General features: G+C 37.4%; 1 protein-coding gene across 1 annotated transcript; it reads left to right on the top strand.

The window, feature by feature from the left end:
- The first annotated feature begins 2,798 nt into the window (after nt 1-2,798).
- Nucleotides 2,799-3,424, top strand: LOC5566235 (U3 small nucleolar ribonucleoprotein protein IMP3). The gene is made up of 2 exons (XM_001650548.2): nt 2,799-2,935; nt 2,993-3,424. The coding sequence occupies exons 1-2, from the start codon at nt 2,799-2,801 to the stop codon at nt 3,399-3,401; spliced, it is 546 nt and encodes a 181-aa protein (XP_001650598.2). The 3' UTR covers nt 3,402-3,424.
- The last annotated feature ends 11,849 nt before the right edge of the window (nt 3,425-15,273 follow it).

Here is a 15,273-nt window from a genome sequence, read left to right as displayed (position 1 = left end):
ACTTTAATAAGATGATGCCAAATTTGTCGCTTATTCACACGATAAACCATGTAAAACACGAATATTACTACATTCCCGCTATACATCGCGTAATCGATCATGAACACAAATTCATGTAGGTTATTTACCCGCATAGATACGAACCATATTTGTACTGTTTCCCGTAGTGTACTCAACCATTTCCAACCGTATCTGAATAATTTCATACAACATGCCATGTAACAATAAATCAACCATACGGCGAACGGTTTTGACAGATTGGGTAATAGTAAATGAAAAAATAACAATGTGGGGAATAGGCGGTTAAGTTATGTAACCATTTGGAAACGACGATTTTTTCAAACAAAATTTTTCATGAACAGTTTGCCAAAAGGTAGATATACCATCCATTTTTCGCTAAATTTATGGTATGGTAAACAGTTAAGTTACATTAAAACCATAAAATTCTAAGAAAATGAATAATGTTTGGTTAATTGTTGGTTTATTGTACTTTATGTGCTTTTTACTGTATTCAGTATAATTCTTTTAAATTTATACCATTAAAAATGAATAACCCATTTCGAGCATCTTAAGCAGTATTACAAATCTTATGGCAAATTTAACTATTTTCATAACTCGCCATACGATTTGTAAATCTGCTGAAGATATTTTTAGAAGAAATAAAGGAAAAATGTAGGAAATAATACAATAAGTGATTATTTGTAGGAAAAATTATTTTGATACGTTCAGCTCCGGTCATTTATTTACAAAAGAACACTTTCAAATGAACAAAATCTGCATTGATAACATATTGCATTATTCCACATTAAGAAAAATTTAGACTATCAATGTTTTATTCTCCACTAACAGAATCGGGTGTACACTATTTTGCCGACCGCAATGAAAAAGTTTCCGATAGATTCCTAGTTGGCATCTTCCGAGCAGCTTATAGCTTCCGCTAGTATACCAATCATTTAACAGCTTCTTTACGGAAATGTGTCTCGGAAAACATTGAATTCCAAGCTTTCCATATTCTTGTGGGGGTAGCAGCAGCAGCAGTCTGGTTCCGGTAGTTTTACTGGGTTGGAGGGTTCGATTGGTTCCGCATCAGTTTCCGTCGTAGAGAAATCTGCATCAAAGCCTGTTAGTATTAAAAAAAAATGAAATGAGTCGTGTGTTACCTGTGATTAGTTCGATTTATTACTTACCATTACTACTATTAAACCGAATAATTCTTGGTGTTCCGCTCAAAAACTACAAATATTTTTCAAATACAAACCAGAAAATTATTTTCACTTTGTTCACTCTTGTTATGATTGATTAAAACACACACGCTAGAAAACTATCACATCAGCTTTTCTTATTTTATTATAATCATACCTAAATTATTTATTTTAATTAGGGGCGGTCCATTAATTAGGTAAGACATTTTTGGCGGTTTTTCAACCCCCCCTCCCCTCATGGTAAGATTTTTTGTATGAAAATTAAAAATAATTTGTATGGCGCGTAAGAATTCTCAAACCCCCCCTCCCCCCATAACCCCTTACGTAATTAATGGATGGACCCTTATCTGTTTTCACGCAATTTGTTCAAAAAGTGTTAAAACACAATGAAAAAATATTTTCAGATCAAGTTATTCAATAAAACTAAAATTTTAGTATGTCACTTAGCAAAAATCACATAGCTGTTATGGGAATTTTTCAAGAGTGGACGCTCACGAATCTGCTCACGAATACTATAGCGGGTAACTATTTCCCAAACAGTAATGTTAAGGTAAAATAAAGTAAAAGACACATGTTTGTAAGTGTGTTGCGCAAATAGCAGTACGAACAATTTCACAGATGGTTGTTTTGTAATGCTACAATTTCACACAAGTCTTCATTCCCATATAATTTAACAATTTCTGAACAGTTTCATATACTGTCACTATTTTCCATACATTACAAAAACAGTTTTTAATAGTCTAGAGCTATGGAATTCATATAGTCCAACAAAAAATGTACCGTTTGTGATATATTGACTCTAACAGATAAAAGAATCTTATTGTTTGAAAAATACGACAAATTGTATTTTTCTATGCGGGTAATTTTACACGATTTGAAGTGTAAATTTGCGATAACTCTGACATTCCATTTATGTGCATGTGAATTTTATAATGATTAGACAACAATTTTTTTTTTTTTTTTGACAACAAAACAAAAATGGTTTCTGCGCTCATGTACATACACGTTACATGTCACCAACACTACTTAAAGAGTGCTGGTGGAAAATACAAACAGTTGTTCCCAGCAAAACCAAACAGCAGTATTTTCAACCAGAAAATTTGCGCACGTGTTCGTGTGATCGCTCGGCGAGAGCTCACTAGAGATATCATTTTCGGCGTAAGGCGCCGTACACAAATTACGTAAGGGGGAGGGGGAGTAGGCTCAAGCGTTACGGCTCATACAAAAAAATAAAAATTTTCATTCAAAAGCGTTACGGAGGGAGGGGAGGGGGTCAAAAATTTTCAATTTTGGCGTTACTTAATAAATGGATGCCGCCTAATGACATTTGTGAATGAACCCGTTGATTTTCTTCTCAGCTGAAGCTTTTCTTCTCCGTGCACAGATCATGATTGCTTTTATTTTAAGATTCTTTCCCCTCGAATTATCATAGCTCAGCCACAGTTGACTACAACCATCAAAATGCCAAAACAAGTTCCACAAGCATGGCAGCAGTTTGTTTTGATTCGTCTCGTCTCACGAATCGTCGTGCACCGTCCATCAGTAGCTCCCTTTTGTAGTTCAAGTTGTTAATATTTAAATTTAAATCAGTTCGAAATGGTGCGAAAACTTAAGTTTCATGAGCAGAAACTGCTCAAAAAGGTTGATTTCTTCAACTGGAAAGAGACCAACAATCTCAATGAGATGAAAATAATGCGCAGATATAATGTACAAAAACGAGAAGACTACACTACGTGAGTATGATACTTCTACGGAGATCGAAGTAAAACATACGTGTTTATTCCTTCTAGATATAACAAACTGTCACGAAACATCCGGGAGTTGGCAAATAAAATCGCCGAAGTAGACGCCAAACACCCCTTCCGAACGGAGATGAGCGGATTGCTGTTGGAAAAGCTGTACGTTTTGGGACTCATTCCGACCAAGTGGGATCTGGAAAATGCGAGCAAAATCAGTGCGTCGTCTTTCTGTCGGCGGCGGCTTCCGGTGGTGCTGCTGCGGAACAAAATGTCCGAAAACCTCAAACACGCCACCCAGATGATCGAGCATGGTCACGTACGGGTTGGGACCGATGTGGTCAAGGATCCCGCCTTTTTGGTGCCGCGAACGCTGGAGGACTTTGTTACGTGGGTGGACGGATCGGCAATCAGGAAGCATGTGTTGGAGTACAACGATATGAGGGACGACTTTGAGATGTAATAAAGGGATGGTTTAGAGTAAGACGGATTGCTTTTATTTTGTGAATGATTTCCTCAGGGCTAGTAGTCAAAATTATTGGGTTTATTCTACGACTGGCGTGAGGTGACAATTGTCGGTCTCGTATAGCGAGGTGACAATTGTCGACTCGAGTGAAGTGACTCTCCATTTGATTTACACGGCGAGTCACTTCACTCGAGTCGACAATTGTCACCTCGCTATACGAGACCGACAATTGTCACCTCACGCCAGTCGTAGAATAGACCCATATGTATCAATCTACTTGAATTGATTCCCCATGGAATTAGTTCAATACATCCAAGAGCTTATCCCCAATTTTATAACGCTATAGGGGGTGAGTGGGTGTCCTCAAGATGTGCTAGGGCACTGAGGGAGCCGAAAAAAATCCTCAATGGGACGGCACTGGACAAGTTGGTCGGGTTCCTTTTTTTTGATGATGATGATGATGATTTGGTTCTACCATCTATTGTAGCAAGGCATCTGCCTATAGCACTGGAATAATCTGAAAAGCGATTTGATCAAGATTGCATTGTTGTTTGTGATCAGTCAGTCTCCTGTATGAAGGGCCAAAAACGGTTGTGCGGACCCGCAAGCAGAGACACTTGCACGAAACCCGCGTCAGGGGAAGAGAATCTCCTTCCAGAAGAAAGTTATCACTAACAACTGTACAATCAAGCTCTCGATTGACGGAATACTCCCAATAGATGGGGTCGAAGAGCCCGCCCTCAATCCACGAAATGTTAACAACAGGGAGGAGGCAGTCCCAAGCTCCCTGTCCAAATCGTTTCAATCGGGTGCCCTGATGGTCCCAACCCAACCCAAAATACATACAATAATAGAAGTATATGAAATATATATATATATATGTAAAATGAAACATAATCCATCATGAAAAGATCTCACCGGTTTTTTTTTTCCTTGTGTGCTATACTGGAAATTCGTCAAAACTTTTGTCTGCTTGGGCAATCAATGACGTGCAAGCCAAATAAGTAAATCCGTCAATTCGTAAAAAAGTCTCTCTTGTATTCGAGTCACTCTTGTTTTTTATCTTCTTCATATATCATATTCCCAATGTGCACGTATACTCTTCCAATCAAAATTCATCTTGTTCGATCCAGTTTACTCCAGACGATAAATTCCACACAATACTACTTGCAATTTACTTTGCCCCCATTGGCGTAAATAGGGAGGGGCCAGGGGGGGCCTGGCCCCCCCCCCCCCCCCCCCCCCCGAATCATGGACTTGGACCCCCCGAAAAAAAATGGAGAATAAATGACAATATAGTTTTCATGCACTTAACCGTGTTAAATGCATTTTGAATATAAATTTCCGGATGATCATTGTTTGACAGGCAAAAGCAATATGTAATTTTAAAACGTCACATTGTGCCATACTATTTCCTTTTTGCCCTTTCCCGATATTTAAATTCATTGAAGCATATTTTAGAATTAACAGAACTAGCTTGATCCATTTGTAGTGGTATTATTAATTAGAAAACCAAAGTCTCTTCATATTTTTGAACAAGCTGCGATGTTTTGTGATCGTTGTTACTGGGAACAAATCGTTGTTACTGGGAACAAATCGTTGTTACTAGGAAATGTTTGTGTATGAGAGTTATGGTAAAGTTTTACAAAAACAAGTTCTCAAAAAAAAAAAAACATTGGTGCAGCAAGCGAACTTTATTTTGTATACATTTTTCGTGAACTTTAAATGTTTCATATTCAAATTTATGAGTCATTCGATAAATTTGTCTCCGAGACGTCGAAGTAGACGACAATGAAGCAGTTGCATTCAAATGAACATACACTCAGGCAAATTAATTATCGAATTTCATTAATCTTCCCTTATGAAACATTGAAAAATTTATAAAAATCCCTTTCATAAGGCTAATATGGATTTCATACCATTGAAATGATACTCATAATTGAGAAAATAGTTGAACATAATGAAGATTCACACATTTCATTGCGCGCCTTATGATTTTCATTGCCGTCATTAGTCATTTCCTTAACGATACCAAATTTCATAAGGCTTCTATGGATTTCATAGTAGTTCAATGAAAACCATAATTGCGAAGCATGTTATACTTAATTTAAGTAATCAATTTCATTAAGCTACCTTACGATTCACAAAGCTATCACTAGTGTGAACAGCTCATAAGGTTGTTATTATGAAAATTTGCAATTAGGCTGCCGGAATCCTCGCTAGAACTTAATGAAATCGAGATCTTAGTGCCGGCCTATATTCAATAACATTTTAGATAATTTAATTGTGACCTCAGACTCGAAATTGGAGTACTCCAGCTGACGATTAAGAGGTAAGTTTGAATATAAGCCTTTAAAAAAATCGCCATTCACATGGACGGCTATGAGAAATCGATTTTAGATTTTTATTTCGAAAAAGTGTGCCGTAATGCACGTGAACTTTAATACTTAAATCTTTACTTTTTTCAAACTTTCAGTCTGACTAGCCAACGAAGGTAAACATCCAGTTCTATCACAGAGACGGCGATTCGAAAACGAGCTTCCTCGAAATAGTTTGGAGATGGTAACAGCGGAACATGAACGGAACCAGAGAAAGCTAAGGAGCAGTCATTCGACCGGAAAGCAGCTCCCTATCGTGGACACCCAGCATACTGCTCAACCAAGAAGCCCAGTCATGGGAAGGAACTGCGGAAATGAACGATTGTTGAGATAAACAAATGTAGATTATAATAAACGTAGAGTAATTGTCGATTTTACGTCAACTATATTGCAGTTTGTATAAAAATCCGAATAAACCAATTGCATATTGGTTCAATATCTGATTTGTGTTAGAAAATGGCTGAACCAACGTGTAAAAATCAGATTTCCATTCTTTGATGTATGTATACAATAGTCAACTAATTATAAAAAACGACTGGTGAGATAATGATTTGTTTCATTAAAAGTAATGTAGTTTATACTGTTGATAGAAGGAATCCTTAAATTTTTGTATCAATGTTCATAATGCTGTTTTATGAAATGAGCAGAACACAGCATTGGCATGATTGAGATCAATTCATAAGGAGAATCAATGAAATGCTTACCGATTTCTTGTGGCAAATAAACATAAGGGAAAATAATGAATATTCATACACTCAGGCAAAAATACTATGAATATTCATTATTTTCCCTTATGTTTATTTGCCACAAGAAATCGGTAAGCATTTCATTGATTCTCCTTATGAATTGATCTCAATCATGCCAATGCTGTGTTCTGCTCATTTCATAAAACAGCATTATGAACATTGATACAAAAATTTAAGGATTCCTTCTATCAACAGTATAAACTACATTACTTTTAATGAAACAAATCATTATCTCACCAGTCGTTTTTTATAATTAGTTGACTATTGTATACATACATCAAAGAATGGAAATCTGATTTTTACACGTTGGTTCAGCCATTTTCTAACACAAATCAGATATTGAACCAATATGCAATTGGTTTATTCGGATTTTTATACAAACTGCAATATAGTTGACGTAAAATCGACAATTACTCTACGTTTATTATAATCTACATTTGTTTATCTCAACAATCGTTCATTTCCGCAGTTCCTTCCCATGACTGGGCTTCTTGGTTGAGCAGTATGCTGGGTGTCCACGATAGGGAGCTGCTTTCCGGTCGAATGACTGCTCCTTAGCTTTATCTGGTTCCGTTCATGTTCCGCTGTTACCATCTCCAAACTATTTCGAGGAAGCTCGTTTTCGAATCGCCGTCTCTGTGATAGAACTGGATGTTTACCTTCGTTGGCTAGTCAGACTGAAAGTTTGAAAAAAGTAAAGATTTAAGTATTAAAGTTCACGTGCATTACGGCACACTTTTTCGAAATAAAAATCTAAAATCGATTTCTCATAGCCGTCCATGTGAATGGCGATTTTTTTAAAGGCTTATATTCAAACTTACCTCTTAATCGTCAGCTGGAGTACTCCAATTTCGAGTCTGAGGTCACAATTAAATTATATAAAATGTTATTGAATATAGGCCGGCACTAAGATCTCGATTTCATTAAGTTCTAGCGAGGATTCCGGCAGCCTAATTGCAAATTTTCATAATAACAACCTTATGAGCTGTTCACACTAGTGATAGCTTTGTGAATCGTAAGGTAGCTTAATGAAATTGATTACTTAAATTAAGTATAACATGCTTCGCAATTATGGTTTTCATTGAACTAATATGAAATCCATAGAAGCCTTATGAAATTTGGTATCGTTAAGGAAATGACTAATGACGGCAATGAAAATCATAAGGCGCGCAATGAAATGTGTGAATCTTCATTATGTTCAACTATTTTCTCAATTATGAGTATCATTTCAATGGTATGGAATCCATATTAGCCTTATGAAAGGGATTTTTATAAATTTTTCAATGCTTCATAAGGGAAGATTAATGAAATTCGATAATTAATTTGCCTGAGTGTAGTATTTTTGCCTGAGTGTAGAAATCCCTCTACGTATAGTAAGATAGTGGGGGATTCGTACAATAAATAACATCGAACCGTGTAAAGTCGTAGATGCCGCAACATTTGTTTTTTTTTTCAATGTTAAATTGACACAAAGTTTCTGAAGTTTTTAAATTGAAAAGATAACAAGACTATTTACTAGTTGTTTTTGTAGAAAAAACGTAAGGTCTTGTTCATACTGAAGATCATTTTTAGACACGCTTTTAATTCTTCTATAATTATTTATAATATGTATTTTTTTTTTCAATTATTTTTAATAATATTTTAATCGTCTTACGTAGATTATATGGACATAACGTCATTTTTTTTCATTGTCTTTGTTAACGAGATTTTTAACCTTGGGCTAGTTCATCTCGAGACCAACAGCTTTACTTCCCTTCCAAATGAAGTTGCCACTATAACTTTTCCAAGCAACTTTAGGATTTAAAGTTTTAAACTCTAACAAAAAGGTATTATTCAATCCTTTGTTCAAATTTTGGTTTCGTGAGGTTTAGAGAAATTAATCGTTCACTACAGAAATGTTGAGCAATAATAATCCATATTTTCAAACTAGCAAGCGTTTTTATTTTTTTTTAGAGGCTTGATTTTTTTAAGTGTCGGCTTAAAGAGGTTTGAATTTCACATTGATCTTGAACCTTAATTGAATTTATATCTCTATCCTGTTTTATAACTTTGCAAAAAATCTAGTTCAAATCGAATTGAAAAGGTAAATCCTGATTATAGTCTGCTTTAAAACATTCTTGTATTGTATTCGAGATCTATAAGATTGAGTTGAATACGGCATCATGGAAATATAAAACGAAAAAATAGATACGTTTACTATTTTTCCATAAAAGTGACATTTGGTATTTAAGAAAGTTGATCAATCGGTTTTGAACGATTTTTCGGTTTTGATCTACCTAGGGCTGTGCAAATATCGATATTATCGATAATATCGATGTTATCGGCTTGAGTTTATCGATACGATATCCGATATCTGTCGACCCGATATTTTCCGACATCGATAAAACTACTGACTGTCCGATAATCAGGATAACACTCAATGATTATGTTAAAACTAGTCAAACGGAATTTGAAAAACCCTTTATTAAACAACATAGGACATCGGTTCGATACCGATAATGTCAAATCCGATATATCGCCGATACCGATAAATCGTCATTGTCCGCAGCCCTAGATCTATCTCTGTATGAAAGTGCGCCACTATAACCGGTTCACAAATATTATCGAAGCATTGTTAAGTTATCTAAATCCTTTAAGACTTTTATCTCTCATGAGAAGGGGCGTGGCCCCCCTCAAGTCTGATGGCTATTTACGCCCATGTTTGCCCCCCCAAACTGCTATTAAAAGTGCTTCACATTAAACCACAATGATTCGTTGATTCCACCCTATGCACTAATCATTACAAACGTTTTATATATTATTTATCGTAGATCCACCCTAGCACAACACCGTTTTGATTCTTCTCTTCTTCCTCATTTTCCATACACTTTTGCTACACATTCTCAAGGTGGGCGCTCACTCTCAGCTCTCGCACCCTTTCGTTTTCTCGCATTATTCATTGGCACCAACACACACACACTATGCACGTTTCGCGTCTTTACTTGAAACTTCTAAAACTTTTCTTTTTTCGTTCTATTCATTGTCCATACGTGGTTCATTATTTAAAACCATCAAACATACGAACACATTCCGAAACTGCACGCTATCCTCACTATACATTCGCCAGTGTTGCACCGATAGGAATGTTTCACCAGCGCCCACCATTCATCATCTATTTTCAGTTTCGGTACGCACACATCTACACCACATCGTATACAGCCCTTTTTTCGCATCATTTCTTCCACTTTTACATACACACTCACTCCAAGACGAAAAAAAATGCCTTGCGATATGCAAAAACGCGTCGGATGTTATACAATTGATGACCGAAAACAATCACTACAAGTATGAAAAATCTTTCTAATGCATCTATTACAAGTTTTTGGAAGGCCTGAAAAGATCCAGAAATATGTCACAGCACATTGCAGCGGAAAAACACGCCGTACTCGGGGAACACTGCACACACGCGTCCACTCGCAACCACATTTCAAACCGAACTCCTTGGTCGGGTTCCTTTTTTTTTTCGGCACATACGGTAAAACCGTACAACACGCTCGACGGAGTGTATTGTGTGTAATATGAATTATGTTCAGAATTTGGGACAAAAGAAATATAAAATATCCTGATTTTGAATCTCTTAGAGATGGTCACCCTAAATGAATTAAACTTAGTCAGTATCGGTGAATTCAAGACTTACTTGATTCGTGAAGAATTTTTCTTGGATGGATTGTGCACAGTCTGCACAGTCAGTACAAAGCTTTGATAAACTTGTGTGGCAAATTCCGTACGAGATTCTTATTGTATCGTTGTTTAAATTTAAATGACAATGGATTACCTGCTTTGCTCTTGCCCATAGTTGATCAGCAGGAGTTTTCTCATTTTATTTTGTATGGGGAAAGGCATCTTTCAAATATCTTGTGAATGAAAGCTTTAATCGAAAATATATTTGATAGGCGTGATAATCATTATCATTACGTACAACCGGTACCGATTTTTTTTTCGAAAATAGTTCCCAATTTTCAGAAATAATTCGTTAGATGCATTTCGCCATACAAATATTTTTCGCGTTACCTTTTAGCGATTTTTCGTGCATAGACACTAGCGCATGTGCGTTACGGTGTGGCGAGTAGCGAATCAGAACATGCATGTAACCCATTACAGAGGTCCTATAACACTTCCCCGAATACCATTACCCCGAATGACACATTACCCCGAAAACCATTACCCCGAATGGTAAATTACCCCGAATACGACACTTCCCCGAAAATCAGTGATGCACTTCAAGAAATTCTTCAAGGAAGCGCCTTTGAGCCCTAAAGTTTTCGGCTTAATAACTACTACTATTCCTATTAGTGATTTTTTATTCTTTCAATCATCGGCTGTTCTTTCGAGGTTGTATAATGGCAGAGTAAAAGTTTTAATCAATGATTTTCTCTTCTTTAAGTTATAGGCTGTTCTTTCAAGTTGTAGCGTTTGAGAAGTTTTTTTTATTTATTTAACACCGTCTTCAGCTTTGCTGTACAGACTGAATACCCCTTATCTTACTAATAAATTTGTCTCACAATATTCTTAAAACGATTTCTATCAATAGTAAAATCAAAAATATCTACATCATTTAAAAGATTAAAACATTTTTCGAGTGGATGATTTTGGCCGAAAACAGTACGGTGTCGACTTATTCTGATTAAAGAACGTTGACGTAAAAGACGCGCTGGGACAAAGAAATTCGCCTGTTGCAGAAGCTCTGGGCAGTCGATCCGGCTACTTATTACGTCATATGCGAACATCCTTTGAAGGTAAACTCTTCGATGGCGTAGTGACTCCAGCCCTACTAGTTGGCGCCGACTATCATACGCAGGCAGCACGATCGGGTTTGACCACGGTAATCTCCTCAGGGCATATCGGACGAAGCATCGTTGCACTCTTTCTATACGAGCGATTTGAGTTTCGTGGTAAGGAGCCCATACTTGAACAGCATATTCCAGGATGCTTCTTACGAGCGAGCAGTAAGCGGATTTTAAAGCATATGGATCACGGAATTCGGATACGTTTCGTCGAATGAATCCTAGTACAGCAAAGGCCTTGGCAGTGGTCGCAGCAACGTGCTCGTTGAAATTCAACTTTTCGTCCATAACAACTCCAAGATCTTTAATAGATTTTACGCGGTCTAACAACGTTCCATTCGCGCTATAGTCGAATCTCATTTGCGCCCGCGATTTGGTGAAACTAATCACTTTACACTTTATCGCATTCATCTCCATACCGTTCAATACACACCAACTAGATACGGTGTCGATGTCTTGCTGTAGCGCGGCACAATCGATCGACGAGCTTATAATTCGATATATTTTCAAATCATCCGCATACATGAGACGATGTGAATTGATTCGATCGATTAAGTCATTGACGAAAATTATAAATATCAAGGGTCCCAGGTGGCTACCTTGTGGGACACCCGAAGGAGTTGGAAAACGCGTAGACTCAACAGACTTTAAATTAACATAAGCGGTTCTATCACGCAGGTACGATCTCAACCAGTTAATGAACCAATCAGGAAAACCTAGTCTATCGAGCTTTCTTAGGGTTAAGTCGTGCGGTACCTTGTCGAACGCTTTAGAAAAGTCCACGTAAATACTATCCACTTGGAAGCGTTTTTCCATACTGAAGTTCAGCGAACTAACATACGCCATCAAGTTGGTAGTAGTAGAGCGATTCTCCATGAAGCCATGCTGATACTGTGAAATTAGGGGCTTGGCAGCCGAATACATTCTGTCGTGAATCAAGCGTTCGAAAGTCTTCGCTAAGCAGCAGAGGATCGAAATCGGTCGATAGTTCTCAATCTTGTGAAGGTTTCCAGCTTTATGTATCGGTGTAATTGCAGATAACTTCCATGCGTCTGGGAAAATTGCTTCAGTCAAGGATAAGTTGAATAACCGACAAACAGGTATTGTGAGTACCTCAGCACAACGTTTGATAAAAACAGGAGGAAGTTTATCTGATCCTGGGCCTTTCGATGAGTCGATGGCGTTCAGGGCTTCGGTGACATCTGCTATTGAAAACGTCGGACACGGAAAATGAATATCGAAAGATGGTAACAAATCCAACGCATCCGCAGATATCAAAGGAGACGAGGGATTGTACACTGATTTAAAAAAATCAGCAAAAAGTTCGACTGATTCCGTAGGGCTGTGACTTGTTATGCCACCAAAAGACATTTCCGATGGGAGTGATTGTGCCCCTACCCTTTCTTTGAAGAAACGCCAAAACACGGAAGGATCCGCCTTAACCTCATCTTCGATGCGGAAAATGTACTCACGGAAGGATGAAGAGACGCACTCGTTGTATTCAGCCTCGAGTCTACGTAGCAGGGATCTGTTTTCTTCGGAACGGTGTTGCAGGAAACGGCGACGCACTTTGCGGACGACATTTCGCCGGCGACGAAGATCAGCGTTCCACCACGGTAAACTATTCGGGCGGCGAGGAGAAGATCGGCGAAGCCAAGTAGTCTATCGTTTGAGTTACGTACGTCACAAATCTGCAATAAACCACTGGCAATCATGTTCTCTGTGAACACTCCGAAGACGCGTTCGTCGGTAGGTGTGAAATTGTCGTCATATGCCCAGTGCAGATGAGGCAGGTTGTAGTCACCGATTATCAGCACAGAATCACCGTCGGAAGTCTTGCATTATTTGTTGCACACTGTCAGCATGAGCGGCATACTTGTCGGGATCGCTGTTCGGCCTGAGGTATATCCCACAGACATAAACAGACTTTGACTGGAGGCGGAGTTTTACCACAATTTGCTCGAGTGAGTTACATCTTTCGAGTCGAACAGGGAGACTTGAGATAGCCTTCTTAACAGCGATTAGCACTCCCCCGCCTCTGCTGAAGTGACAAGATGCACTGCTACGGTCGCAACGGAAAATGTTATAATCGGAGGATAGTTCGGAGTTGCTCACATCGCTCAGTTTGAGCGATAGCGGTAAAAAAAATCGACTGACAAAATTATCTTGAGTGAAATTCAAAGTTGACAGTTGGGTTTATTCTACGACTGGCGTGAGGTGACAATTGTCGGTGTCGTATAGCGAGGTGACAATTCTCGACTCGAGTGAAGTGACTCTCCATTTGATTTACATGGCGAGTCACTTCACTCGAGTCGAGAATTGTCACCTCGCTATACGACACCGACAATTGTCACCTCACGCCAGTCGTAGAATAAACCCAAGTGACTTCAGACGAGCAACCTTGAAAATAAGCCCTTGCATTACTTGTCTGTATTACATCTTGTCAGTATTACAATTTCCAACAAGAGTCCTACTTTTAGTTATCGGCTATTTTTTCGGATGTTGCACTAGCAAAATGATTGTTGGCAACATAATTATTGACGCTTTCATCAGTGTTTTTTCTTCTTTTATCATAGAACAGCATATGAGCGATTTACTTTGATAACAAGAACATGAATTCAAATGAAAACCAAAATTCTATAAAATAGGTAGGGTAATTCGCTAATTGTTGAACGCTACCCAAATGTTGAACGATCTGTTTGAACCATTTTCAAACCGTTTCAATAAATTATACAGATTATTTTGTAAGTTAGCTGTACTATTGGACACAATAAATTTAAATAGCATATCAATTTCTGAAACGAAATATTTATTGAAAATTTTTACCGGTAGGTGGAACGAAAATTTCATTTCTTTTAAAAAATAACTTAAGCTGAGGCTGCTATGAAATAAGCTGTGTGGTAAAACATACTACGTATATTGGGTTAAGCACCTATTCACGATATCATTAAAAGTCTACTTTAGTTATTTTCTAAACATCCGTACAATTTACTCGTATCTATTAATTACATAAAATCATTTTCAATTGCACTTTCGTTTCACATACATTTTCTATTTGTTGAACACTAGCATAACATGAAAGGCTCGGTTTCATCAACAATATTGCCAGATTTTTTTTATTTTCGTACCAAACACCTATATTGAATTGGAATATTGCATTACACAATATAGTATTGTTATTTGCTTTAAATATCTGTTGAATAATTATTATAAAAAATCCTATAATGGTGTATGTTGCAATGGTGAAAAACGCGATTCAGAAAAGAATAATTAATTGCATCCCATTTCCATAGCCATTCTGATTCTTTTTTTTTTTTCGAATTTCATCGCCGTTTGTTTGTTTACACCATGATTGAAATTACGCATCGGCAGCTGATTTATCCGGAGTATAACCTCAATCTCGCGATTGATGCTGTAATGTCGAAAATAATGTACATGTGGAGAAGCCGCTAAAGTCTATGGATTGTCGTAGGGGACGATTCACTTCCGTTTCAGGCCAGAGTGGTCAGGGAAAGTGCTTCGCGGACCTAACCCTGGCCTCACAACCGACGAGGAGCGAACTTGCAAGTTGAATGAATGCGGGAGTAAAACGGTCAACATTTAGCGGCAATCGTTCAACATTAGGATAAGATGGGTTATGTATGTGTTCAACAATTGGGTATAGAACTATCTTTTTATATATATATTTTTTTAAATTTAAATGGACATTACCGTGCTAAAAATGTTACAGAAATAATGTTAAACAATCGTCTACGGTGTTGAATGCTTTTTTAGCAACCTTTCTATCAAAATTTACATGAAAATCAAATAACAAAAAAAAAGTCTATCTTAACTGTTCAACATTTGGCGATTTACCCTATATGAGATTCATTCGTCAGATCTTCATATTGAATTTTTTTGTAATTGTAATTGTAATTGTAAT

The sequence above is a fragment of the Aedes aegypti genome, chromosome 2 (genome assembly GCF_002204515.2).
Source record: "Aedes aegypti strain LVP_AGWG chromosome 2, AaegL5.0 Primary Assembly, whole genome shotgun sequence".
Classification (NCBI taxonomy): domain Eukaryota; kingdom Metazoa; phylum Arthropoda; class Insecta; order Diptera; family Culicidae; genus Aedes; species Aedes aegypti.
Note: the sequence above shows the minus strand (reverse complement) of the source record. Positions and strands in the feature narration are given on the sequence as shown.